We start from the raw sequence: 24,792 nt of genomic DNA, 5'->3' as shown, positions 1-24,792 counted from the left end.
AGAGCCATATCTCTGTTAGCATCCTATCCTATCCTTGTTAGCAAAACTGTCAAGGTCTGGGATTTCTGTTTATCAGGTATTTAACCTAGACTTTTTATTATGGTGTTATTAAATCAAAGTGAGCTTGCATACTAACCGAATTGCTCTCCCACCAGCCTAAACCTCCAGCCTCTTAACATAGAAATTTTATCATGTGTGTATAACTTACCAATATCTAAAGTTAATAGAATTTGCCATTCTTCCAAATAATTCAAGGATAAGGAGTTAAACTACTTAAACATTAGAGTTTATATTGTAATAATATATTTCAAATTTTAATCTTTTTTTTTACTCCAGAAGCATTATTTTACTATTAGTATACCTTTTTTAAAGATTCTTGTACTTATCAGTATCTTTGGTTTTCATATCTTCTTGCATCTCGGACCTTTCAACCATCAATACTTTCCTTCTGACTGAAGTAAATTATACATAAAAATATAGATTGTAATGAAATAAAAATATATTATTATTTCTAGGTCTCATTATACAGAAATGAAAAATTATTTTTTCATTTAATAAAATTATTAAATTTTATTTAATTAAATTTCACTTAATTAAATTATAAAAATTAAAAGTTTGTTCGAAGATGTAAAAGTTAGTGAAGGAAAATAAGTTTTTACACATGAGCAAAACTCTGCAAGAAATATAAAAATATGTAGAAATATAGTACATAGCAATAAAAGTGTGTTTAAAATTCTGAATATGGGCTCTATTACAGGACAATCTATAACTTTCATCAAGTAAGTGGCATAAAGAATGGAAAGGGAACTGGTGCAGGTTAAAGGGATTTACAAAGTTTAACAAATTCAACACAAGATCCTTATTGGATTCTTTTTTTTTTTTTTTTGTACCAGGGATTGAACTCCGGACCTTGCACTTGCGAGGCAGGTGGCGGAACCACCGAGCTAAATCCCTGGCCCATTATTGCATTCTCATTATATCAGTCCAACTATAAAAAGACATTATTGAAAATGTTATGAAAATTTAAACATGGTTATACATTGGATGCTATTGAGGAATTATTTTCTTAGATATAATGACATCATGTGAACATTTTTTATCTGTTAAACAATACGGCACTGAAGTATTCATAGATGAAATGTGACCATTGAGATTTGCTTTCTGATAATTACTTTCAAAAATTTGGTAATTGTTGGGCCGGGGATTTAGCTCAGTGGTTCCGCCGCCTGCCTCGCAAGGGCAAGGTCCCAAGTTCGATCCCCAGTACAAAAAAAAAAAGTAATTGTTGAGTAAACTTAGAGCTTAATATATTATTTAAAAATGTATCTGAAAATGCTATAATACTGTAATTTAAAATGATCATTCTGTTTACACTGATTGTTTATTTGTTGCAAGAGAAACAATAGTAACTATATAGTGGAGAAATCTGGTAACTTATGGTTGGATGGTCAAAATTAATGGTAAGTGAAAAAGCGGCGGCTGCAGTGCCACTTCTGAGACGCTGAGGGGTTTGAGGGGTTCCCTGCTGATGTGTGGCATTGCCATGGACGCAACAGAGGTGGAGTTCTTGGAGAAGGAGCTGGTTACCACCATCCCTAACTTCAGTCTGGATAAGATCTACCTAATCGGGGGCGACCTGGGCCAGTTCCACCCCGGCCTCCCCGTGGATGTGCCGCTGTGGCTGGCCATCAGCCTGAAGCAGAGGCAGAAGTGTCGCCTGCTGCCGCCGCCCTGGATGGACATTGAAAATTTGGAGAAGACAAGGGATCATGAAGGAAAGGAGGAAACTTTTACCCCAGTGCCCAGACTTTACTACATGGAACTCAGCAAACTCCTGCTAAATCATGCTTCAGACAACATTCCCAAAGCAGATTTGATCCGGACCCTGATCAAAGATCTGTGGGACAGCATGGTCAAGCTCCGGCTGTCTTCTGACAGCTTTGTGCGGCAGCAGGAGGCACACGCTGAGCTGGATAACTTTCAGCCTTCTGAGAGCACCGCGTCACAGGACTTCTAGAGCAAGGCCTGAGGTTTCAGTGTGCAGAGAGGGCCTGGCACCTGCCGCCCAGAGGCCGGCTGGGTGATGAGTGCCTGCTCAGGACGTGACAGGTACTCAGGGTTCTAGAGTTTTGGACAAAATTTTTGAATGTGTGAAAAAGGTGTAATGCTTCTAGGGGTGAATTTAAAAAACAAGTGGGAAAGCAACAAGCTTGTGATTAATCTGCAGAACTCAGCTACCTTGGACCATCAGTTCCCCCTGGAATTCTAGGAACCAGCTTTTCTTCTGTGGGGTAAAGGAAGAAGCTTTAGGCAAGAAAATTCTCACTAGCAGAGCTGTGGGTCTCCTGTGTGAAACTGCCTCACACAGCTGAGTGTTCAGTGGATACACAGGCATGGTGATGTGGCAGGGGCTTTTCCCTTTCTCCAATCCTGGTTTCATGGCTAGAGTTAGTGTCTTGTAGACGTGGCTCACACAGAAGGATGGCTGATGAGTGACTGGTGATGGTGACCACTGTTTATCATCCATCCCAATCCACAATAAAAATGTGATCAGCTTGAAAAAAAATTAATGGTGAGTGCAGGCAGGCCTGAGGCAATGCACTGAAGAAGATGCAGGATCCCATAAAGGATTGGGGACTGTATTTTGGGGGAAGGACTGTATTTTTCAAAAGTCAATACTATGAAGCATAAGAGATACCATAAAAATGCTAAAGGAGACTAAAGAGATAGGAGAAGGAAGTGGACATCTGATCCGAATGTGGATCCTGTACTGTACTGGAGAGCAAAAATTGCTCTAAAGAGCATTATTGGGTTATTTGACAAAATGCTGATGGATTATTAGATAGACATAATTACTGTATCAGTGTTATAACTCTCTGGTGGATATATAAGAGAACAGACCATGATGTATTCAACTTATTCTTGTTTTTTTTTTTTCTGTTCTTGAACTGACTATGTAGCCCCCGCTACCCTCCAACTCAAGACAATCCTCCTGCCTCAGCCTCCTGAGTGCTGGGATTACAGGCATGTGCCACTTACTCTTTTTTTTTTTTGGCGGTAGTGGGGATCAAACTCAGGACCTTGCGCTTGCAAGGCAGGTGGCGGAACCACTGAGCTAAATCACCAGCCCCCTGCGCCACTTATTCTTAAGTTCAATTTATTATTAAGTGGCATAGAAAAAATATGTAGAGAGCAAATGGGGAAAAAGGAGGAAGTTGGGAGGAAAAGGGAGAGAGAAGAGAGACCTGAGCATAGTGGGGTAAGACCTTCACCCTACATGGATCTAAGTGAAGAGTGTGTATGTGTTTTCTTTGTATTATTCTCATTCCTTCAGTTTGAAATTATTTACAGATAAAAAGTTGAAACACATTAAAAACAATTGAGTACCCAGGAATAAAGCTAATAAAAGATATATAATACCCTTCTGTAGGAAATTATACAATTATATTGAAAAAAATATTAAAGACCCAAATAGAGATAGTATGTTCATTGGTTAGAACATGTCATAAAGGTGTCAGTTCTTCTAAATTGAATTATAGATTCAGTATAATTTCCAGACTTCCAAATTGAATTATAGATTCAGTATAATTTCTGTCAAAATCTTAACTGATTCTGCTTGTACAGCTAGATAAATTGACTCATATATATATTTCACATATATGTATTTCACACACACACACACACACACACACACACACATATATATGAAAAATCAGAGGTTCAAGTACATTCAAATACCTCTTGAAGAAGAACAGATTGGAATTATTTCCCCATCTCTTATCAAGACTGGCTCTCCCAAACTGGCTGTAGCATACATACACTTATAATCCTTTTTGCTCAGGAGGCAGGATTGGAAGTTCAAGGCCAGCCTGGGAAACTTGATGAGACTTTGTCTCAAAAGTAAAAGGGGTAGAGGCTGGGGATTTAGCTCAGTGGTTCTGCCATCTGCCTCATAAGCTCAAGGTCCTGAGTTCGATCCCTGGTACCAAAAAAAAAAGTAAAAGGGATAGAGATGTAGCTCAGTAGTAGAGAGCTTACATGCTGTGTTCCATCCTCAGTAACACACAAAAAAAAGAGAAAGAAAAGGACTAACTAGTGGTTTAAAACAATAATGACTGGTAATTATTCAGAATTCTTTGGGTTGCCTGGGTTTTCTGCTCTACTTCCTGTAAATTGAGATTGTACAGTGCGGCTGCATTTAGCTAGGAGCTTGACTAAAGTATTTAAATAGCTTCTCACCCTCCAGGATTTCTCTCCACATGGTCACTCATCATTCAGTAATGGGTTCACTTCTATGCAGTATGGCATCCGGCTTCTAAGAGGGAAAGTGGAAACTGCCAGCCATCTTTTGGCTTTGAAGTCTAAGAATGCCACTTCTATCACATTCTTTTGGAAAAAAGAAAGCCATAAAGCCACTCCAGACTCGAAGAGGAAGGGGCCAGGGATTTAGCTCAGTGATGCCTGTGCCTACCTCGCAAGCAGGCACAAGGTTTTGAGTTCAATCCTTGGTACCAAAAAGAAAAAACAAAAAAAAGGAGGGGAAAATATACTCCTCTCTACTCTGTTGTGCCTAGATCGCGAGGTCCCCAAAGACCACCAAGGAGCCGATTCCGATGCAAACACATGAGGGTCGTTTATTCAAGCTCGAGCAGGGACTCTCATCCGACACCAACGCAGCGGGTCAGGATTGAGAGCCCCGACTCTAAAACACCAGGGGTTTTTATAGAGGTTACAGCAAGGCGCGGGGTTTTCAAAAAGGTGCGGGGTTTCAAATCACACGCAAATCACACGATTGGCTAGCATTTAGCAAGTTTTGAAAGTTTAAACCTGATTGACTGTGCCTTGCGCGCTGAACTGCAAACGGCTGCTCAAGTCATTGAAAAGAACATCTGGGATACTGGGATATTGGGGTAACTACTGATTAGCTGTTGCAGGCCATCGAGAAGAGCATCTGGGACATTGAGGCAGCTACTGATTAGCTGTTGCTAGGCTAGTTGCTAGGGGACTGCTGAACATTATCACAGGCAGGTGGCCAAAGTACATCTTGTGGTTTTTTTCTTGGAACTAGAGTTTATGTCCAGGCCACCTTACTCTAAGATGGGGCCAAATTTTAAAATGGAGTCACTCAGGTCTCACATTCCCCCCTTCACATGGAACTATCGAGGCCCAATCATGGGTCTCGGAGGGTTAACTCTATTGGGTTTTCTGATATAGGCTGATACTGTGACCTGAGAGCCAATACTTGTACTGTACTGACACGTTCTTTAATGAATGAAGCCAATTGGTTAAGTAAGCAAGGTCCAAATATCAAAAGAAGCAGCAAAATAAGCAGGGGACCTAACAGTGTGGAAATTAGGGTGGTCAATTATGGAGAATAGTTAAACAGTGATTTAAACCACCCTTGGGCTTGCTTGCGCTCCTGTTTGTGCTTGGCAAGGCCCTCTCTAACCTTTGCCATGGACTCTTTGATCACACCTGAATGATCTATGTAGAAACAACATTCTTCCCCCAGGGCGGCACAGACCCCTCCCTGTTGTAGGAAGATTAAATCTAGGCCTCTTTTATTCTGGAGCACCACTTCCGCTAGGGAGGTTAATGACTCTTGAAGGTGTGTGATGGAGTTTTCAAGTCTCTCTATATCAATATCTGTGGCAGCCCTCAGATCATTATAATGCTTGTTTTGTAAGACTAAAGAGGAGACCCCAGTTCCTGCTCCCACCAAGCCCAGGCCTAGGAGTACTGTCAGGGTGATTGCTATTATGGGCTCCCTTTTTACCCGACTGGGGCCCCCCACTAAATGAGCTAGGTGAGCATAAACTTCCTCCTCTGAATGATACAGCAGTCTAGGTACTAATTGCACCAGCACACGAACGTCCTTAGTCCGATTGAGTACTCTTCCATGTACACGTGGCTTGAGCCCGGTAGAACATGCCCACCAACCATTTGAAGGGGGTACGAAATATTTTTCTGAGGACATTGAATGAGTCTGGCTACACAGGTGTTGGTGGGTGGGAGGCACATCACCTAGACATGTGCCTCGTCCGACCACCGACTGCAGGGTTAATCTAGCTGAACCCTTCTGCTGCCATCTGCATTGGCTAGGACTATCTGATTCAGTAAAATTCCCCAGAAAGGCTATCTCTTCATAGTAAGGGGGCTTAATATCATAACATAACCAACAAGATTGAGTAAGATCAGGTCGAGAGGCATTTAGGGTTTGGAAAGTTTGGACCATGAGTTTCCAGAGTGGTTCGTCTGGGTTCTGGTCCTGTCCTGGGTCCTTGTGAATCAGTTGAATACCTCTTAAAGAAAATAACAGCTCTTGATCACCAGGCTCAGTGAGCACTTCAGACTGGAGGTTAGGGATAATGGGAGGGGGCACCCCAAGCATAATTTTGAAGGGAGTCAGTTCCATCTTATAGGGTGAATTGCGTACCCTATAGAGGGCAAAGGGAAGGAGAGCCACCCAGTCACCGCCAGTCTCTAAGGCTAATTTAGTTAAGGTCTCTTTTAGGGTCCTGTTTATTCTCTCTACCTGTCCTGAACTCTGGGGTCTGTATGCACAATGTAATTTCCAGTTTGCTCCCAGGACCTGCACTAAACTCTGACTCACCTTAGAGACAAAAGCAGGTCTATTGTCTGATCCTAACATAACAGGAAAACCATACCTTGGTAGGATGTCTTCTAAAAGCTTTTTGGCCACAGTCTGTGCCGTTTTGTGCTTGGTGGGGAAAGCCTCTGTCCAGCCCAAGTCCTCATGCAAAGCTTCGTCAAAAATGGTGGGGGAGTTTTTTAAATCCTTGAGGAAGTCGGGTCCAGGTCAGCTGTCTGTTGATGCCCTGCTCAGGGTCGCTCCATTCAAATGTGAAGATGTGCTGGCTTTTGGGTGCCAGTGGAAGGCTCACGGAGGTCCTGCACTGGTCGATAGTCATCCAAGTGGGGTTTCCGCACCGGAAACAAGGGGGTGTTCCAGGCCAATTGACAGGGCCTTAGAATACCCTGAGCAAGCAACCTCCTGATGTGTGAAGTTATTCCTTTGCGGGCCTCTGGGGACATGGGATAATGGCAAACTCGTGCAGTGTCCGCTCCTGGCTTTATCTCTACAAGCACAGGTGTCCTGTGTGCAGCCAACCCCATGCCCCCAGTCTCAGCCCATGCTCGCGGGAACTTTGCAAGCCATTGTTCCATGCCAGGATCAGGAGGGGACTGTTTCTGATGTAGCAGGTACTCGTCCTCTAGGCTCATGGTCAACACTTGGATGGGCTTTCCCTCCTGGTTAAGGACCTCTGAGCCCCAGGGCTGAAAATGGATTTGGGCTCCTAATTTAGTGAGCAAGTCTCTTCCAAGTAGAGGATAGGGGCAATCTGGTATAATCATAAATAAATGAGTGGGTTACCCGGCCCACTCCCAAGTCTACCGTTCTTTGGGTAGTCCATGAATATTTTTCTTTTCATGCCTGTGGCTCCTTGGACCCAGGAAGTTTTGTCAGATATGTGGCCATGTGGTTTAAGCAGGACTGAATGTTGGGTGCCGGTATCTACCAGGAATTCAACGGGCTTCCCCTCCACTTTAAGGGTTACCCTGGGCTCGGGGAGGGGCGCCGAGCCCCGTCCCTCCTGATCACTTATTTCATCCATGGCCAGGGTGGAGGCCTTTGAGCAGCCTCCCTGTTGTCTTTTGGGGCACTCCTTAGCCCAGTGGCTTTCCTCTTTGCAGTAAGCACATTGATTTCTCCCCAACTGGGGGTGCTCCCTGCGTCCCCCCTTACCTCCTCCTTCTGCTGCAATTTTTCTCAGGCGACGTTCACGTTCCCTCATCTCTCCCGCTGTGGTGGCCAGAAGGATCCGAGCTAGGTGTTGGGTCTGGCGGTTGTCAGCTTTCACCTGTCTTTCCTCTGCGGTTTCCCTGTTGTTACACTCTCTCTGCCACTGCCACTAAGTCCTGAATACTCTTTTCTCCTAATCTGTGTACTTTCTGTAACTTTCTTTTAATATCTGGCATCGCCTGGTTGACAAAATGTATTATTACAGCTGCCTTTGCCTCATTTGCTTCTGGGTCCATAGGAGTATACCTACGGAATGCTTCCTGAATTCTTTCTAGGAAGGCTGCAGGGCTCTCGTTTGTTCCCTGTTGTAAATCCCCTATCTTAGCCAAATTGGTTGCTTTGAGATCTCTCAACAGAGCCTGGCGATAGACCTGGAGCCTCTCCTTACCTTCTGCGGTGTCGAAGTCCCAATTGGGCCAGGACAAAGGAAAAGAAGTGTTGATAGTGTCAACATTAGTGGTGGGTTGACCATTGTCACCAGGAAGCAATTTCCTGGCTTCATTTTGGATTCTCTCTCACTCCTCTGTGGTAAACAGGATCTGGAGGAGCTGCTGACAATCATTCCAAGTGGGCTGATGAGTAAACAAAACAGTTTCTAATAGGTTAATCAAATCCCTAGGATTATCAGAGAATTTGGCGTGTTGAGTACGCCAGTTATAAAGGTCACTGGTGGCGAAGGGCCAGTAATGATGAGCCTGGTTACCATGCTCATCAGGAGGCCCTATCGCTCTTAGCGGGAAAACAGTAGAGTCTGCCGGCCCTGCTGGCGAGACGGCACACTGGTGGTGAGTGTTCTGGGTGAGGCCATCCCTGCTGCCGGCACCCAGAGCCGGGCCTCCCTCCCCAATTCTGGCTGGGGCCGGGTCTTCTTTTTCTGCCTGTTGTTGTGAGGGAGAAGGGAGAGAGTAAAGGGGGGGGAGGAGATCTTCCTCGGTTCCTCCCTGGAGGACCGGGTAGAGCGGCGCAGTCGGCTCAGTTTCGGTTTGCCTTTTTCCGTCGCGCTCTCTGGGAGTCTTTTCACAAGCTGTCAGGATTACCTCCGGCTGCTCTTTCTGTGGAGGCAAAAAGGTCTTGACCCATGGGGGTGGGTCGCAGATTAGACTCTCCCAAGTGACAATGTAGGGAACCTGATCAGGATGTCCGGTGTAGGGACGGAAAACAGCTCCAGGGACCCTCCGTGTGATCTGTAAATCAAAAGTTCCCTCAGGGGCCATCCCCTCTCAAAGGAAGGCCACTCTGAGCTACACAGAATGACAAGTCTAGACTTTTTATTTCTAAATTTAGACTATGAGCACACTCTCTAACCTCTCTAAAATGGTCCGTCATGAGGGACGGGGGTGGTCACAGTCTGCCCCATCGTCACAGTCCAAGTCCAAGTCTCCACAATAAACAGACAAACACAACAGCAAAACAAAAAGCAAGACAAAACCGTCCTCTGCCCGATCGGAGGCAATACCGAAAATGGGATGACAGCCTTACGCCGTACCACGGGAGCGACCTGCACCGTCCCCCCTAGGAGTCTCACAGACTCGTACTCATGGGGCACTTCTGTCCCCTCCAGAAGGATCTGGAACGTCTTCCAGGAATCCCGGGTCGGCAGCCCTCGCAGTGCGTCCGCCTAGACCGTTTGCCGACCTACTCAGAATTGGGCCCCCCAAATTGCAGACAAACAAAGAGACACCAGACACTCACCGGCTGGCGTCGACCCTCCGGTACGGGAATTCTGGGGTCTTGGGGATCCTGGACGAGCCCCCAAATGTGCCTAGATCGCGAGGTCCCCAAAGACCACCAAGGAGCCGATTCCGATGCAAACACATGAGGGTCGTTTATTCAAGCTCGAGCAGGGACTCTCATCCGACACCAACGCAGCGGGTCAGGATTGAGAGCCCCGACTCTAAAACACCAGGGGTTTTTATAGAGGTTACAGCAAGGCGCGGGGTTTTCAAAAAGGTGCGGGGTTTCAAATCACACGCAAATCACACGATTGGCTAGCATTTAGCAAGTTTTGAAAGTTTAAACCTGATTGACTGTGCCTTGCGCGCTGAACTGCAAACGGCTGCTCAAGTCATTGAAAAGAACATCTGGGATACTGGGATATTGGGGTAACTACTGATTAGCTGTTGCAGGCCATCGAGAAGAGCATCTGGGACATTGAGGCAGCTACTGATTAGCTGTTGCTAGGCTAGTTGCTAGGGGACTGCTGAACATTATCACAGGCAGGTGGCCAAAGTACATCTTGTGGTTTTTCTTGGAACTAGAGTTCATGTCCAGGCCACCTTACTCTAAGATGGGGCCAAATTTTAAAATGGAGTCAGTCAGGCCTCACATACTCCTCTTATTGATGGAAGGAATATCAAAGAATTTGTGATTATCTATGCACAACAATGTATGATAAGCCGTAAGTTTGACTAGTAGGTATATGCTGTAGAGTGGAAACTCTTGGACATGTTGGAAGATGGGTATAACAATATTTATAGCAGCATTGTCCATACACAATAGAATGAATAATTTATAGCATGTTCATATGTGGAATCTCATATAGTAATAAAAATAAAGTATACTTACTTGGACCAACATGGATAAATCTCCAAACAATGTTTGAAAAGAAGCAAATCCTAGAACAACATGTACTACGGGCTGGGGGTTTAGCTCAGTGGTTCCCCTGCCTGCCTCACAAATGCAAGCACCCGAGTTTGATCCCTGGTACCAAAAAAAAATGTACTGTATGATTCTATATATAAAGTTCAAAATTAGGCAAAACCAAAATGAGGGCTGGGGATTTAGCTCAGTGGTTCCGCTGCCTGCATTGTAAGCGCAAGGTCCTGAGTTTGATCCCCAGTACCAAAAAAACCAAACCAAACAAAACAAAATGAAACCCATTAATCTGCATAACCAGATTGCAATAATAAAAAAAATGAAACAAACAAAAAACCACAACAAATCCAAAACAAACAAAAAGGCAAAGAGAACAGTTGGGTTCTTGAGAGAAGACAGCTCCAAAGACCTATAATTCTAGTTAAATGTGAATCTCTAAGAGCTTTCTAAATTGGGTTTGTAATAATCCAAGGGTGTATGCATGTTCCTAAGGCTGCAATGTGGGCTGGGGATTTAACTCAGTGGTTTCGCCACCTGCTGTGCAAGTGCAAGGACCCAAGTTTGATCCCAGGTACCAAAAGAAAAAAAAAAGTGGTGTACAAATAATTATTTATGGACCAGGGATTTAGCTCAGTGGTTTTGCCGCCTGCTGTGCAAACGCAAGGACCGGAGTTCAATCCCTGGTACCAAAAAAAAAAAAAAAAGGCTAGCTTTACCTAAGGCTCCAATGTGTAGAGCTAAGCATTTAGGGATGTGACATGTATTAATAATGACACAAAATATTTCCTTGGAAATTTCCACTGTGAATCCATAAAATATCTAAAAAATTTCTCTTTTGAATTCTTCTGGGGGGTCATTTATAATTTTTAATGAAATTAATGCCTGATCTTTGCTTTTGAACTGTTTCTACTGTATTTCATAGGCTGATTTGTAGACCAGCACCTGGAACTCCATAGACTTGAGAATTTATTTCTCCTCAGAAGTTAACAGCTTTTTATTTTTGGCAAAAATGTTCTATATTTATGTCACCCCAATAATATCAATTTTCTCTTGTTGAAAATTATCAGATAAAGGAAAGGTGATATTTTATTTATTTATTTATTTTGTACCGGAGATTGAACTCGGGTCCTTGCGCTTGCACAGCAGGCGACGAAACCACTGAGCTAAATCCCCAGCCCAGGAGAGATATTTAAAAATTAGGTAAAATCTAAACAATATATTGCTTAGTACATGGCTAGGTAGGATTTTTCTATAAAGAGCCATTAGTAAATATTTGGCTTTGTGAGCAGAGGCAAAATTGGAGATACAAGTACTTATATAACAAGAGAGAAAACCAATGCCTATAATTTTGTGTTGATATTCAAAATAATAGGTACCTTTTGTAATACAAGGTCTGCTAATGAGAAGAATGGAATTCTATTTTGGAGGTGAAGGGATTGTATAATAGTTTCCTAGGCTGCTGTAACAAAGTACTGTACCACAAACTGGGTGGCTTAAAAAAAACTTAGTCTCTTACAGAGTTCTAGAAGCTAGAAATCTGAAATTAGGTTTCCAGAAGGTCTGTGCTTCTGAAATCCTGGGTAGGGTCAGATTTGGCCATAGTTTGATGACCCTGGTTTAGGCATAAATATACAGGTATTAGTAATAATGTAAAATAAGGGAATAAACAGTGATATTTTAGGTAGTTTTTACTTTGTGGGTTGGGGGCAGGAAGGTGGATAGAGCAGGAGAGGAAAAGATGAATGATTTCTGGGTTATTGGTTTCTTGGCTCAGTAAGTTCATCACTGCTTATTTTGATTTTGTTTCTTAAGCTTTATCCTATACCTATGAATATTTATACATTCATTTTACATGTTTTTTGTATGTTTGCTATTTCACCATAAAAAATCCCTACCTCTCTGTCCCTTCCCCCATCTTTACTTTTCTTTCTTCTTCCCAAAGTGGTTATTATTCCTTGTTTTAAAACTGCTTCTCCTTTTACTTCTTATCCTGCCTCAGTATAATCCTCCAGGTTTTGGCAAGAGCTTTATGTTCTTTCATTAGCAAGCCTGGCTGTTTATTGCTTTGCTCTTTGTCATTGTCACTTTTTCATCCTCCTTCAGCAAATATAAGTATATAAAAATATTTGCCCTTAGAAAGTAAACATGACAGTATGCTTCCCTCCCTGATGTTTTCTTCTCACTTAACAACTATGTAGAGAGTTTAAAGTTAAGATGGATATAAAGAATGAAGTGGTCAGAGGGAACTGTATGAGTTTCCTATTATGTCTGATCAACCCTCAGCTCTTTTTGAGCCTTCTAGGTTTGCTTAACAACTTTACTGAGATGTAATTCACACACAAATCAATCCACCTATTTAAAACACACAATTCAGTGGCTTTTAAGATATTCACAAAAATCATCACTGCTGTGGTGTTTGTGTTTGTGTGTGTGTGTTTGTGTGTGTGTGTGTGTATGTATATATGTATGTATTGAGAGACAGTCCTGGGGATTGAACCTAGGGCTTCCCATGTGATAGGCAAGTACCATTGAGCTACATCCCTAGTCTATTTTATTTTATTTGGGGGGGGGGGCTCTCCTTAAATTGCCCAGGCTGGCCTTGAACTTGTGGTCCTCTTCTCTTAGCCTCTTTAGTAGTTGGGATTACAGTCATGCACCACTATCCCTGGCCATAACCAATTTTAAAACATTCTCAGCATTCCAAAAAGAACCACCCCCCAAGCTGTCATCTTCCAGCTCCTCCCATTCCTAGCTCTAGGCAACCACTGATTATATGGCTCTATAACATGTGGTTCTTTGTGACTGCCTTCTTTCATTTAGTAAAATATGTTCGGTTCATCCATATTGTATCATGTATCAGTGTTTTTTTCCTTTGTATTGCTGAACAGTATTCCAGGATATACCATGTTATCAGCTTCCCAAGTAAGTTCTGGAATTGCAGGCATGCACCACCGTGCCTGGCTTGTGAGCATCTACTGAACAATTATTTATTTTTAAATGATATGTGTTATGTTTTTATTGTGGAAAACTTGAAAAGTATTAAAGAATATAAAGAATATGGTAAATTAATGTGTGATTTCACTACTCAAAAATAAGCCTTATTATTTGGTCTGGTGGTGCAGGCCTGTAATTCCAGCTCTCAAGAAGGCTGAGGCCAGAGGATTCAAGTTCAAACTCAGCCTAGGCAAGACCTTGTCTCAAAAAATTAAAAAAAGGCTGGGGATATAGCTGATATAGTGAAGGACCTGGATTCAATCATAATACTACCCACTAAAATTTTTTTTACTTCATGTTTGAGCAGATTTTGTTTGCCAGATCACAAAAACACTGGCCAACTGCAATTGTCATGAATAATTTCTAAGTCCTTGTGCAGTGGGAGGATCGTGATTGTGTAGCCACAGTATAACATGAGCAGTGAGGGAAGGGTAGAGAAAATCTCACAGAGGATGTAATGAAAGTGTACTTGAGCTCCCGATAATGATGAGTGAATGAAGTATTGACGTTTCTGATATTTTTCTGCTCTGTTGTAGGAAACTAGCAGGATGTACGATTTTCATCACTGGTGCAAGCCGTGGCATTGGCAAGGCTATTGCCTTGAAAGCTGCAAAGGATGGAGCAAATATTGTCATTGCTGCGAAGACTGCCCAGTCACACCCCAAACTTCCGGGCACCATCTTTACTGCTGCCGAAGAGAGTAAGTGTGACCTTCCCCATTTCATCAAATGCCCTCACAATGGTTTCAATCCATAATTTGCTGAGAGTTGAGTTTGAACTACCTGTGTTTCCCTGAAAATAAGACCTAACTAGAGATCAAAAATGCCAGCCCCAAGCAGCCTATCCTTGCCTTCCTTGCCATTACAGAGTAGCCACTGGTAAGAGAATAGTGAGGTACAATCTTCTGTGTGACATTGGGCATCACCATGGTAATGACCTGCTATAATTACAGCTGAAGTTTATTTTCCAGTTAGGTCTTCTTTTTAGTGAAAAGCATATTTGAAAGCTACTCTAGAGCCAGGCATGGTAGCACATGCCTGTTATCCCAGCACTCGGGAGACCGAGGCAGGAGGATTGCCATGAGTTTGAGGCCAGCCTGGGCTACATAGTGAGTTCAGGGCCAGCCTGAACTACAAAGGGAGACCCTGCCTCAAAACCCCCCTACTCTAAAAATAAAGAAGTATTTGTCTTGTTTTAAAGAGTATTTTGTGCTGGGGATGTAACTTTGTGGTGCTGTGCCTGCCTGGCAAAGTGCAATGTCTTGAGTTCAATCCCTGGTACTAAAAAAAAAGTGTTTATTTTACTCAAGAGCTGGAGTTGCTTTTTTTCTCTAGCATTTTTAAGTGATATGAGAGGCTCCAGTTAAAAATTATGTCTCAGGAGGGCAGTGGTTCTGGGATGGGAGGGGGATAGAGTGGAAGTGGAGAGACTATTTGAAGGGGGTGGTGTGAACATTTTGGAAAGGCTTTTCTATGTTATTTAGTATACATGCTTCACAAGTCATTATTTTAATATTTTTAGTTGATATTTATCCAGTCCTTCATTATGCTAGGCACAGTGCCAGGAGAAAGGGCTTACAACTTCAACTTTAGTTAATAGTGCTAGTTCTGTTAGATTAATAGCATTGTGGTTATATTGGAGGAATGTACATGAAATGCTTATGAGAGAAATGATGGTGAAGATTATTTTAAAATACACAAACAGAATATGAGAAGGGGAAGATAAATTGGCAAAACTGTAACAATCAGCTGAGTGCAGCACTGCATACCTATAATCCTGGCACTCTGGGAGGCTGAGGCAGGAGCATTGAAAGTTCAACCCCGGCTTGGACAAATTAGTGACTAAGTGAGACTGTCTCAAAAGATAAAAAGGGCTGCGGATGTAGATCAGTGTGAAGGTCTTGGGTTCAATCACTGACACTGCAGCAAAATAAAACAAACAAAAAACAAAACAGTAACAATCATTGAAAATAGGAGATTGATTAATGATACTTTTAAAAACTGTTCTTTGTGGAAGCTGAGCCAGTCCCAGCACTCAGAAGGAAGCTCCCCTGTCACCATCCCACGCTCCTAGGGCAGAGAAGCTGAGCCAGTCCCATCACCTGGAAGGAAGCTCCCCCGCTGCCATCCCACGCTCCTATGGAAGAGAAGGTGAGCCGGTCCCAGCACCCAGAAGGAAGCTCCCTGATGCCATCCCAAGCTCCTAGGGCAGAGAAGGTGAGCCGGTCCCAGCACCCAGAAGAAAGCTCCCCGCCGCCATCCCAAGCTCCTAGGGCAGAGAAGGTGAGCCGCATGCATGCCAGAAGCACACACCACCACCACCACCCCCCCCCCGGTGGAAATGAGAAGACACATAAGCCTCAAAAACAGACTTCTGGATCACCTACAGCAACCCCAAAGGGAAACAAGATGGAACAATCTGATACTCAATCACCTGGACTCTCTGAACTGGCAACAAAAGAGGATCTGGGAAAAATGAAATCAGAAATAATTTCTCAGATAACAGCAAAGATTGTGCTCATAGTGCAAGACATGATTAATAACTCTAGAGAGGATATTTTGAGGAACATGGTGGAATCCCAACATAGGAAACAAATGGAATCCATAAAACTGATACAAACAGATTTCTAGGAGATTAAAAACTCCATTGAGAGTTTAAACAGCAGAATGAGCTAGTGTGAGGACAGAATTTCAGATATAGAAGATAAGATTGCAATTAGTGACCAGGAAAAGAAAAAGTGCTTTAAAATTATAAGGGACCATGAGAAATCAATCCAGCAGCTGCTAGACCATGCAAAGAAGATTAACATAAGACTGATTGGAGTCAATGAAGAAACAGGAGAGAGTGCAGATGACATAAAAAATCGGTTCACAGAAGTGATGGCAGAAAACTTCCCAAGCAGGGGAAAAGAACTTGACATACAGATAAAGGAGGCATATAGGACTCCAAATAGCCTTGATCAAAAAAAATCTACACATAAGCATATAATAGTTAAGATTCCAGAAACACAACAGAAGAACAAAATTCTACAAGCAGTTAGAGAAAAGAAACAAATCACGTACAAAGAAAAGCCCATCAGAATCACAGCAGACTTCTCAATGCAAACCCTCAAGGCGAGAAGAGCTTGGAGTGATGTATTTCAAGCCCTAAAGGAAAACAGCCTCCAACCCAGATTGATGTACCCTGTGAAACTATCATTCAAAATGGATGGAGAAATAAGATACTTTGATGATAAAGAGCACCTCAGGAACTTCATGAATATCAAACCAGCACTCCAAAAAATTTTAGGCAATACCCTAGGAAAAGACAATGAGGATCACAACCCCAGGAAGCCCAGCAGAATGAATCCATTGGGTGTGACAAGCGCAAAGGGAGAGAATCCAACAAAAAGAAAAAGTCATGACAGGGGTTTTAAAACTTTTAACTTAATCTCCCTAATGAGTGTATAATTCAATCTTGTTATTGTACTGATTAGTATTTTTCTGATTCTAGAGTTGCACACCTTTCCTTGTGCTATACTGGCTATTTATCATCTTCTTCTGTCTACTTTTTAATTGGGTTGTCTATTAATGAGCTGTAAGAGTTCTTTATATATTCCAGTCATAGGTTATATGTATTGTAAATATGGTCTGTTTAAGGACTACTTTTCATTTTAATGATGCCATTTAAAGTTCTAAATTTTGATGGAATCTCATTTATCAATTTTTTTCTTTTATAAATCATGTCTTTTGTATCCTAGATAGTTCTTGCCTACCCTAAATTCATAAACATTTTCCCTTATAATTTCTTCTTAAAGTTTTATACTTTTAGGTTTTCATATTTAGGTTCATAGATCCCTTCAAGTTATTTTCTTGAATGGAAATAAAGGGTTGAGGTTAATTTTTTATATACAGATACCAGGTGTTCTAGTGCCGTTTGCTGAAAACACTATCTCTTCCTCGGCTCTTGAATTGAGTTTATATTCTATAAAATGCTACTGTTCAATAATCTTTCAAAACTCAGTGGACCATATATGTGGGGTTCTATTTGTAGATTCTCTGTTTTATTCCAATGATCTATATGTCTTTCCTTACACCAACACTGCCTTGATTACTGTAGCTTTAGAAGTCTTAATATTAGGCACTAAACGTCTTCCAACATGGTTTTTCTAACTTTTCTAGGTCCTTTGTACTCCTACATAACTTTAAAATTTCAATATCCAGTTCTTCATTTATAGCAAGTATACACAGACCTGAATTTTTATATATACCTTGTGTTTTCTAATCCTGCTAAATTCAAATACAAGTTCTAGGGGCTCCTAGAGATTTCTTAGTATTTTCTCTGTAGATGATCATTTCATCTACATGTAAAGATTTTGGTTCTGCCTTGCCAATCCTATCCTAATTGTGTCATTTTATTGCCAGACTATTTTGGTGGGGCCTAGGTTTCAAAGTTTAATGGACAGATAAAGAGTAAGCATATCTGCCCTTGTTCCCCACCTTAAGGAGAAAGCATTGTATCTTCTCCATTCATATAAGGCGTGCTTGCTGGAAGTATGGAGTACATGTCTTTAATCTGTTGAGAAGATTCTGTTCTACTTCTAGTCTCCTGATAGCTTTTACCATGAACAGCTGTAGAATTTAGTCCAATATTTTTCCTGAAACTACTGACAGGATCATGTGGCTTTTCCTTTCCTCTGTTAAAATGATGACTTTTGGGGGAGGATCTTCCAATGCTGAACCAACACTGCCATCCTTATAATAAAACCACTTTCTACATCCTGCCAGATCTGACTTCTAATAGTTTGTTTTGTTAAATAAATTTCTTTCTATGTTCATACTTTTTTCTTGTATTATCTTTATCCAGTTTTAGGATTAGCACAATGTTGAGTTCCTCAAATGAGGGGAGAAGTGTTCCTTCTTTTTTCTGCTTTAATTGTTTGATATAATTTATCAGTTAAAATGTATGTGAGCCTGCTGTTGTCATATAGATAGGTTTTCAAGCTAGGAATATACTTTCTTTAATAGGTGCTATTCAAATTTTATATTTCCTCCAGAGTTACTTTCATTAATTTGTCTTCCAAGGTACTTCTTAGAAGTTGTCAAATTTATTTCAAAACATATTTTTGTAATATGCTTTCTATATCCTTTTAAATTCTGTAAAATCTGTGGTAATGTCTCCTAGATCTTGATATTGTAATTTTAAAAATGTGTATTTGATATTGTGTAATGGGAAGTAAAGGTCTAAAGGAGCAGGGGGAGTAGGAGGGGTAAGGGAAAGAAAAGACGGGAAAAGAAAAAAATATGAGAAAAGGAAAAAAAATGGAAACAAAGTCTTTATAAATAGGGAAGGGTGGAGGGGGTGAAGGGAGGGCAGGGGAATGGGAAAACAATAAGAACCAAGATACTCATGTAATGTTACAGTATCCCAATGATGTATGTAACTGTATTTTATACCTAAAATGTACCAATAAACTTAATGGGGAAAAAAACCTATTCTTTGTATTTTCATGTACTTTTCAAAATTTTCTGTAATACAGATTTTTTAATTACCTTTTTATTGCTTTTTAATAGAATTTTTTAAAAATACCCTCCCTTTTTAATTTTTAATTTTAATTTTATGTTTGTTTGTTTTTTTGGGAGGGTATCACTATGTAGTTCAAACTAGCCTTGAACTCACTATGTAGCCCAGGGTGTCCTTGAACTCAAGACTATCCTCGTGCCTCAGCCTCCCAAGTGCTGGGATTACAGGTGTGTACCACCATGCCCAGCTTTCTTTTTTGTTTTTTTAAATAGAGTTGACATAGCTAGTAGAAAGCTGGATGTGGTCAATCTGTCCTGTGTATTGGAGTCACTAGTAATTATAAGACAGTTATTTATATTGATTTTCTGAAAAGGGTAGTTTTTTCTTTTGCCTATTATATCAGAATGGAAGGTATAATACTTGAATCCTTTAATGCCTTTTTGTTTGTTTACCCTTTGCAGTTGAAGCAGCTGGAGGAAAGGCCTTGCCATGTATTGTGGATGTGAGAGATGAACAGCAAATCAGCAGTGCAGTGGAGAAAGCAGTCAAGAAATTTGGAGGTAGTGCCTTATTAAAATAATCATTGAATATTGATAAAATATAAGTCTATCAATACCCAGTGGATGCCTAAAACTATGGATAGTAGTTACTTTTCCATTGGTGTGACAAGTATCTAACATTGACTTAAGGGTGGAGAGTTTTAATTTGGCTTATGGTTCAGGAGAGTCAGTCCAGGGTAAGCTGGTTCCAAGGCAGAACCATCATAGGAGAAGGGCATGGAGGAAGAAAACTATTCTCTTCATGGCAGCAAGAAAGTAAGAGAAATAAGGGAGGAGCTGGGGAGAAAGATATACATTCTAAAATCATGCCCCCAGTGACATACCTCTTCCAATGAGGCCCCATCTCCTAATAACACGTAAAGCTATGAATTCATCAATGGATCAATCCACTGATGAGTATATCATCTGCATGACCCAAATAGAACTTCCAAAAGTTCTACCTCTGAATACCTGAGACTTTGTGGGGAACATCTTAGATCTAAATCATAACAATATACAGTGGTACCTTGGTACTGAATTAAGTTTGTAAACCGAGATACCACTGTATATACTATCTTTTTTCCATACAAACATACCTCTGATAAAGTTCAGTTTTTTCTTTTTGGTACCACAGATTGAACCCAGGACCTTGCACTTGCTAGGCAGGTGGTGGAATCAGAGCTAAATCCCCAGCCCAAAGTTTAATTTTTTAATCAGGCTCTAGTCTTTTATTGTGCCTATGATAGTTATGTGACTGTAGTCTCTCCCTTTTTTTTGTAACCTGTAGTTCAAGGTGCATAGCTCATCCCAGGATACTTGATTAACTAGCCTGAATTTCTTTTACCTTTTTCACAGGTTTATCTATAGAAAATTCATTCTTACTATGGACTTTAGCAATCTCAGCAGAACAGTATTTTTCTTTCCTTAGATTGAAACCTTTCACTTTTTCACTTATAGGAAACACTTTACAACTTCTCTGGGACATATCTAAATGCCAGCATCATTACTTTTACACTTTAGGGCCATTATAAAGTAAAATTAGGGCTACTTGATCACAGGTACTATGAAAGAGTAACACTCTGATAACCAGATTGACTAATAGGAAAATAGTGTTGTGTTCGATTTTCATCACTGTGACCAAATACTTGAGAGATACAACTTAAAGAAGTAAAGATTTGTTTTGACTCATGGTTTCAAAGATTTCAGTTCCTGGTTGGCTTGTTGTTCTTGGGGCTGTGGCAGGGCAGAAACATCATGGCAGAAGGGCACAACAGAGGAAAGCTGCTCACCTTGTGGCAGCCATGAAGCAGAGAGGGAAAGACCCAGGGAGGAAGGAACTGGGGGCCAGATATAGTCCCTAAGGTCACATCCCCGTGACCTACTCCCTTCAACTGGGGTCCACCTCCTGAGTTGCTATCACTTCTTTTTTATTTATTTATTTATTTATTTATTTTGCTATCACCTCTTAATAATGCTGTGAAATTATGATCTTATCACTGGATTAATCCAGTAGTGGAGTTTGGGCCCTCATGATCCAGTTATCCTCAGCAAGCCCCACCTCTGCACACATGAGACTTTTGGGGACATTTCAGATTTGAACTATACCAAGTGGGGATACATTTACACAAAGGGATGGTTCAGGTCTTGGGTAGTGTGGAGTGGGATGGATCGAGATTTCATCATGTCCCTCAGAATGACAGGCTGTTCTAAATATGAATTGTTTATTTCTGGAATTTTCTATTTAATGTTTTCAGGCTGATGTGGACTGCAAGTAATTAAAACTATGGAAATTAAAATTCGGAATATGGAGGCACTACTGATTAATTTTTTTGGTGCCCTGTATGATAATTTTTAAATTTGTTTTGAGACTTTGGATTTTCTGAGTCTTTGGAATACAGTCAGAAACAAGTATTTGCTCTTATCAGATGCATGACTTAAATCCATGTGAAAGCTTTTTTTAAATTTGGATAATCTAACGAATTTATCACTTAAAATAAAGCTAGGACCTTGATGATAACATACATTTAATCATTTGCTTGCATCTGTTTTCATCTTTCTAGTTAATGTAAAAATTATTGGGTGACTTTCTGATATTGTATTGGATAAAATGCAGATAACTTATTGGCATTGAAAATAAGTCACATTCTGATCTCAATGGCCTTTTTTGGTTCTTTCTTCTGTACCCATACATTACCTCCTTAATGCAGCCTTCCTGCCTTATAAATTTCTCTTAACTTTTTCATTTCCTCTTCCAGAGCCCTCTCCAATTCCTGTCTACCCCTCATCTTTCCTGAAATTCTCCTTTTTCTATAGTTAAAATCCTAACTTTTCACACTGACATCTCATCTCATCTCCACAAAGCCTGTTCCCTTGCCATGCCAAATAATCAGAAGCATATTCTTTCTCTGAATTTCTAAATTATGTTTTGGATCTTTATCTTGTCCTGTTTTAGATCTTAGTATTTCTCTTTTCTCCCCCAATTGGTTCTTTTTTTTGGTACTGGGGATCAAACTCGGGTCCTTGTGCTTGCGCAGCAGGCAGGGAAACCACTGAGCTAAATCCCCAGCCACCCCCAATTAGTTCTTAAGCTTCTATAAGAAAAGTGTTGAGGTTAAGAGTTTGTTGGCAGTATAACAAGGCACCTAGGCATGTTCACTGTTCCCCCATAATGTTACGGAGGACTATATGTACATGTCAGATGTGAAGGACATTGACCAGTGGAAAATAAGGTAATGCTTTATTGTACATGAGCCCACTGCAGAATGCAATGGTGTAGTGAAATACAGTGCTGCAAGTGGGGTCCCTTCCTTTAAATCCCTGCTCTTACCCTGTAGCTGGTTGTTTTTCCCAAAGTAATATAAATACCCATGTGAGAAGAGGAGAGCTGCAAAATTATGTTTTTCTCTACTGATAAGGCCATAAATACAGAAGACAAAGAAGAAGTTGCACTCAAGTGCAGGGCCTTTTATCTGAAATGACTTCACCTACTAGTACAAGTGGCCAGTTAGTGCCAATTTGGATTTAACTGAATTAGTTTCTCCATTCATTTTCAGGGAGGAATTAAGAGGAGAATGTGTCATTCCCCATATTCATCGTATTTTAGTTCTTTCTTTTGCTCAGTAATGTCTGTTAGCTGAAGGTGAGTTATCATCACTGGGAAATGAGGTCATCATAACATAGAAGGGGCCACCCTCTCCTGAAAACTGTGAAGGGAACTGAGGTTTGATTACCAAAAATCAGCACAGTGAAAACAAATGATGATGCATAACTAGCCCTGGAATTTAAATTCCCAGATACTTTAAAGAGATGGAGTACAAGTTTTCATTTCCATTTTGAACACTACATTACAAAAGTTTTTTCTTTTAAGAGTAGGAAAAATTTATTGAAACTTTCTGTCTGAGACAGAAGGGGGACCGGATAGTGGGTTGCCCCCAAAAGAAGTATTTTTAAAAAAATAAGGATTGAGGGAAAAGAAAAATAATAAAAAGAATTATCTAAACTGTTGAATGATCCGTTTGTTTTTTTCTTTTCTTTTTTTTTGGTACCAGGGATTGAACCTGGGACCTTGTGCTTGTGCCACTGCGCTAAATCCCCGGGCCCCCTGTTTGTTTCTGATAAACCTGAATCACATATTCCTTCATTCCCAGTTCTTTTGGAATATGATTATCAGCAATTCTCTCACCTTCAAAGAGAAACCTCAGCTAATTCATTGAAACTGCCTGTCTTTGACAGTATGATTCTTTGAGTTTCTTGAGATATGTTGCTATTTTCACTGAAATGAATCTCACTGGTATCTTTTCTTTTTTTATGGTTTTTGATCTTGGGTTCAAGATATGGCTATGTAGTTCAGGCTGGCCTTGAACTCATTGTGTAGCCCAGACTGGCCTCAAACTAACAGCAGTCCTCCTGCCTCAGCCTCTCAGGTGCTGGGATCTCACTGCTATTTTGTCCAGTGACTTTGAGTTTGATGTTATCTCTTTTTTCTCAGTCCTCAGCCCTCAGTTGAAAGTTTGTCTCCTGGTCAGGATGGTTTTACCAGGAGTCTCTGCCCAGCAGTGCTCTTGAGCAGGCAAAACCTCTATCTGGGATTTACAAATCCATCTTCTGTCCCCACAATCATTTTCATTTAATGTTGTCTCACTATGCATATAAATATAAACAAGATAGATTGCATATAGATAGGAACTGGATAGAGTAACAGAAATTATAATTATTATAGATTTATTTTTGAGTCACTAAAATGGAATCAATCCATTTTGATCATTTGTCTGTTATTAAAACTCAAGATCTTTCTCCTTTCTCAGTTCCCAAGACCAGAAAGGACCCCTTCCCCTGAAGAGAGGGGCCTTGAGGGAAAGTGAGACCAGTACGTGTGGAAGGGCCATAGGCCTTGGAGACATACTAGAAAGGAATTTGACCTAAGGTTCGTGGAGATAGGGAGGGAAGACCAGGAGGTAAGAGAACAGATAGGGTGGAAGCTAGCTCCCTGGGGTTTCCTATGGCACATCTCTATTGTGCTAGTAAAAATCATGTAAGTGCTGGATTTTCTTTTTCCCCCTTCAGTACTGGGGATTGAACCCAAGATCTGAGCTACATTCTCAGCCCTTTTTAAAACTTTTGAGACAGGATCTCGCTAAGTTGTTAAGTTGCCCTGGCTGGCCTTAAACTTACTCTCAGTGGTCCTCCTGCCTCAGCCTCCTTAGTACTGGTATTATAGGCATGCACTGCCACACCCAGCTGTAGGTGCTATTTAGAGACAGCTACTGATGCTTGCACTGGTGTATCGTATTATATAAAAGAAGTATTTGTGAATCAACTGAAGGTTCAATGAAATAGAGTAAGTGCTTTTATTTGTGTATGTGTGTGAAAAAAGTCTCATCTACTTAAAATCAAATTGATTACTTTGGAAACAGGAATTGACATTTTGGTGAACAATGCCAGTGCTATTAGCTTGACCAACACAATGGAAACACCTACGAAGAAGGTGGATTTGATGATGAGCGTAAACACCAGAGGCACCTACCTTACGTGAGTCACGAAGATCTGCGGGGGAGACTGTCACAGTGTATTCTCAGAGAACTTGCCTAGTTATAAACAGATCTGAGCCAAATTAGCAGCACAGCTTAAAAGTCTGGTCAGGAAACTCAACCGACTCAAAGCTGAAGGTATTTGTATCTAAGTGTGGTGCTGAAGCTTTTCAGTAGAACACAAAAAGGCTTGTTTGTGGCTTTGAAAAACACCCTTGACATGAGGTTAATACTGTAATGTTGAGGGCCAGACTGGCAAAGTGCAAATAGGAAGGTTTTGCCTATAGATCCGGGGAAAGCTCATGTTTAT

General features: G+C 41.0%; 1 protein-coding gene and 1 pseudogene across 2 annotated transcripts in view; both read left to right on the top strand.

Annotated features, from left to right (window-relative positions):
- Positions 1-24,792, top strand: part of Hsdl2 (hydroxysteroid dehydrogenase like 2) — a 74,768-nt gene that overhangs the window by 4,046 nt on the left and 45,930 nt on the right. The window contains exons 2-4 of one of the 2 annotated variants that reach the window (XM_004849566.4): positions 13,951-14,114; positions 19,378-19,476; positions 24,369-24,483. In XM_004849566.4, coding sequence (XP_004849623.1) covers positions 13,951-14,114; positions 19,378-19,476; positions 24,369-24,483 — 378 coding nt within the window. The remainder of the gene's footprint in view (positions 1-13,950; positions 14,115-19,377; positions 19,477-24,368; positions 24,484-24,792) is intronic. The other variant, XM_013073795.3, reaches the window with a different exon arrangement.
- Positions 1,223-4,639, top strand: LOC110350204 (DNA replication complex GINS protein PSF2 pseudogene; annotated as a pseudogene).

This window comes from Heterocephalus glaber, unplaced genomic scaffold (assembly GCF_053883595.1).
Source record: "Heterocephalus glaber isolate CG9 unplaced genomic scaffold, H.glaber_assembly_v1.0 deba00001479, whole genome shotgun sequence".
Classification (NCBI taxonomy): domain Eukaryota; kingdom Metazoa; phylum Chordata; class Mammalia; order Rodentia; family Bathyergidae; genus Heterocephalus; species Heterocephalus glaber.
Note: the sequence above shows the minus strand (reverse complement) of the source record. Positions and strands in the feature narration are given on the sequence as shown.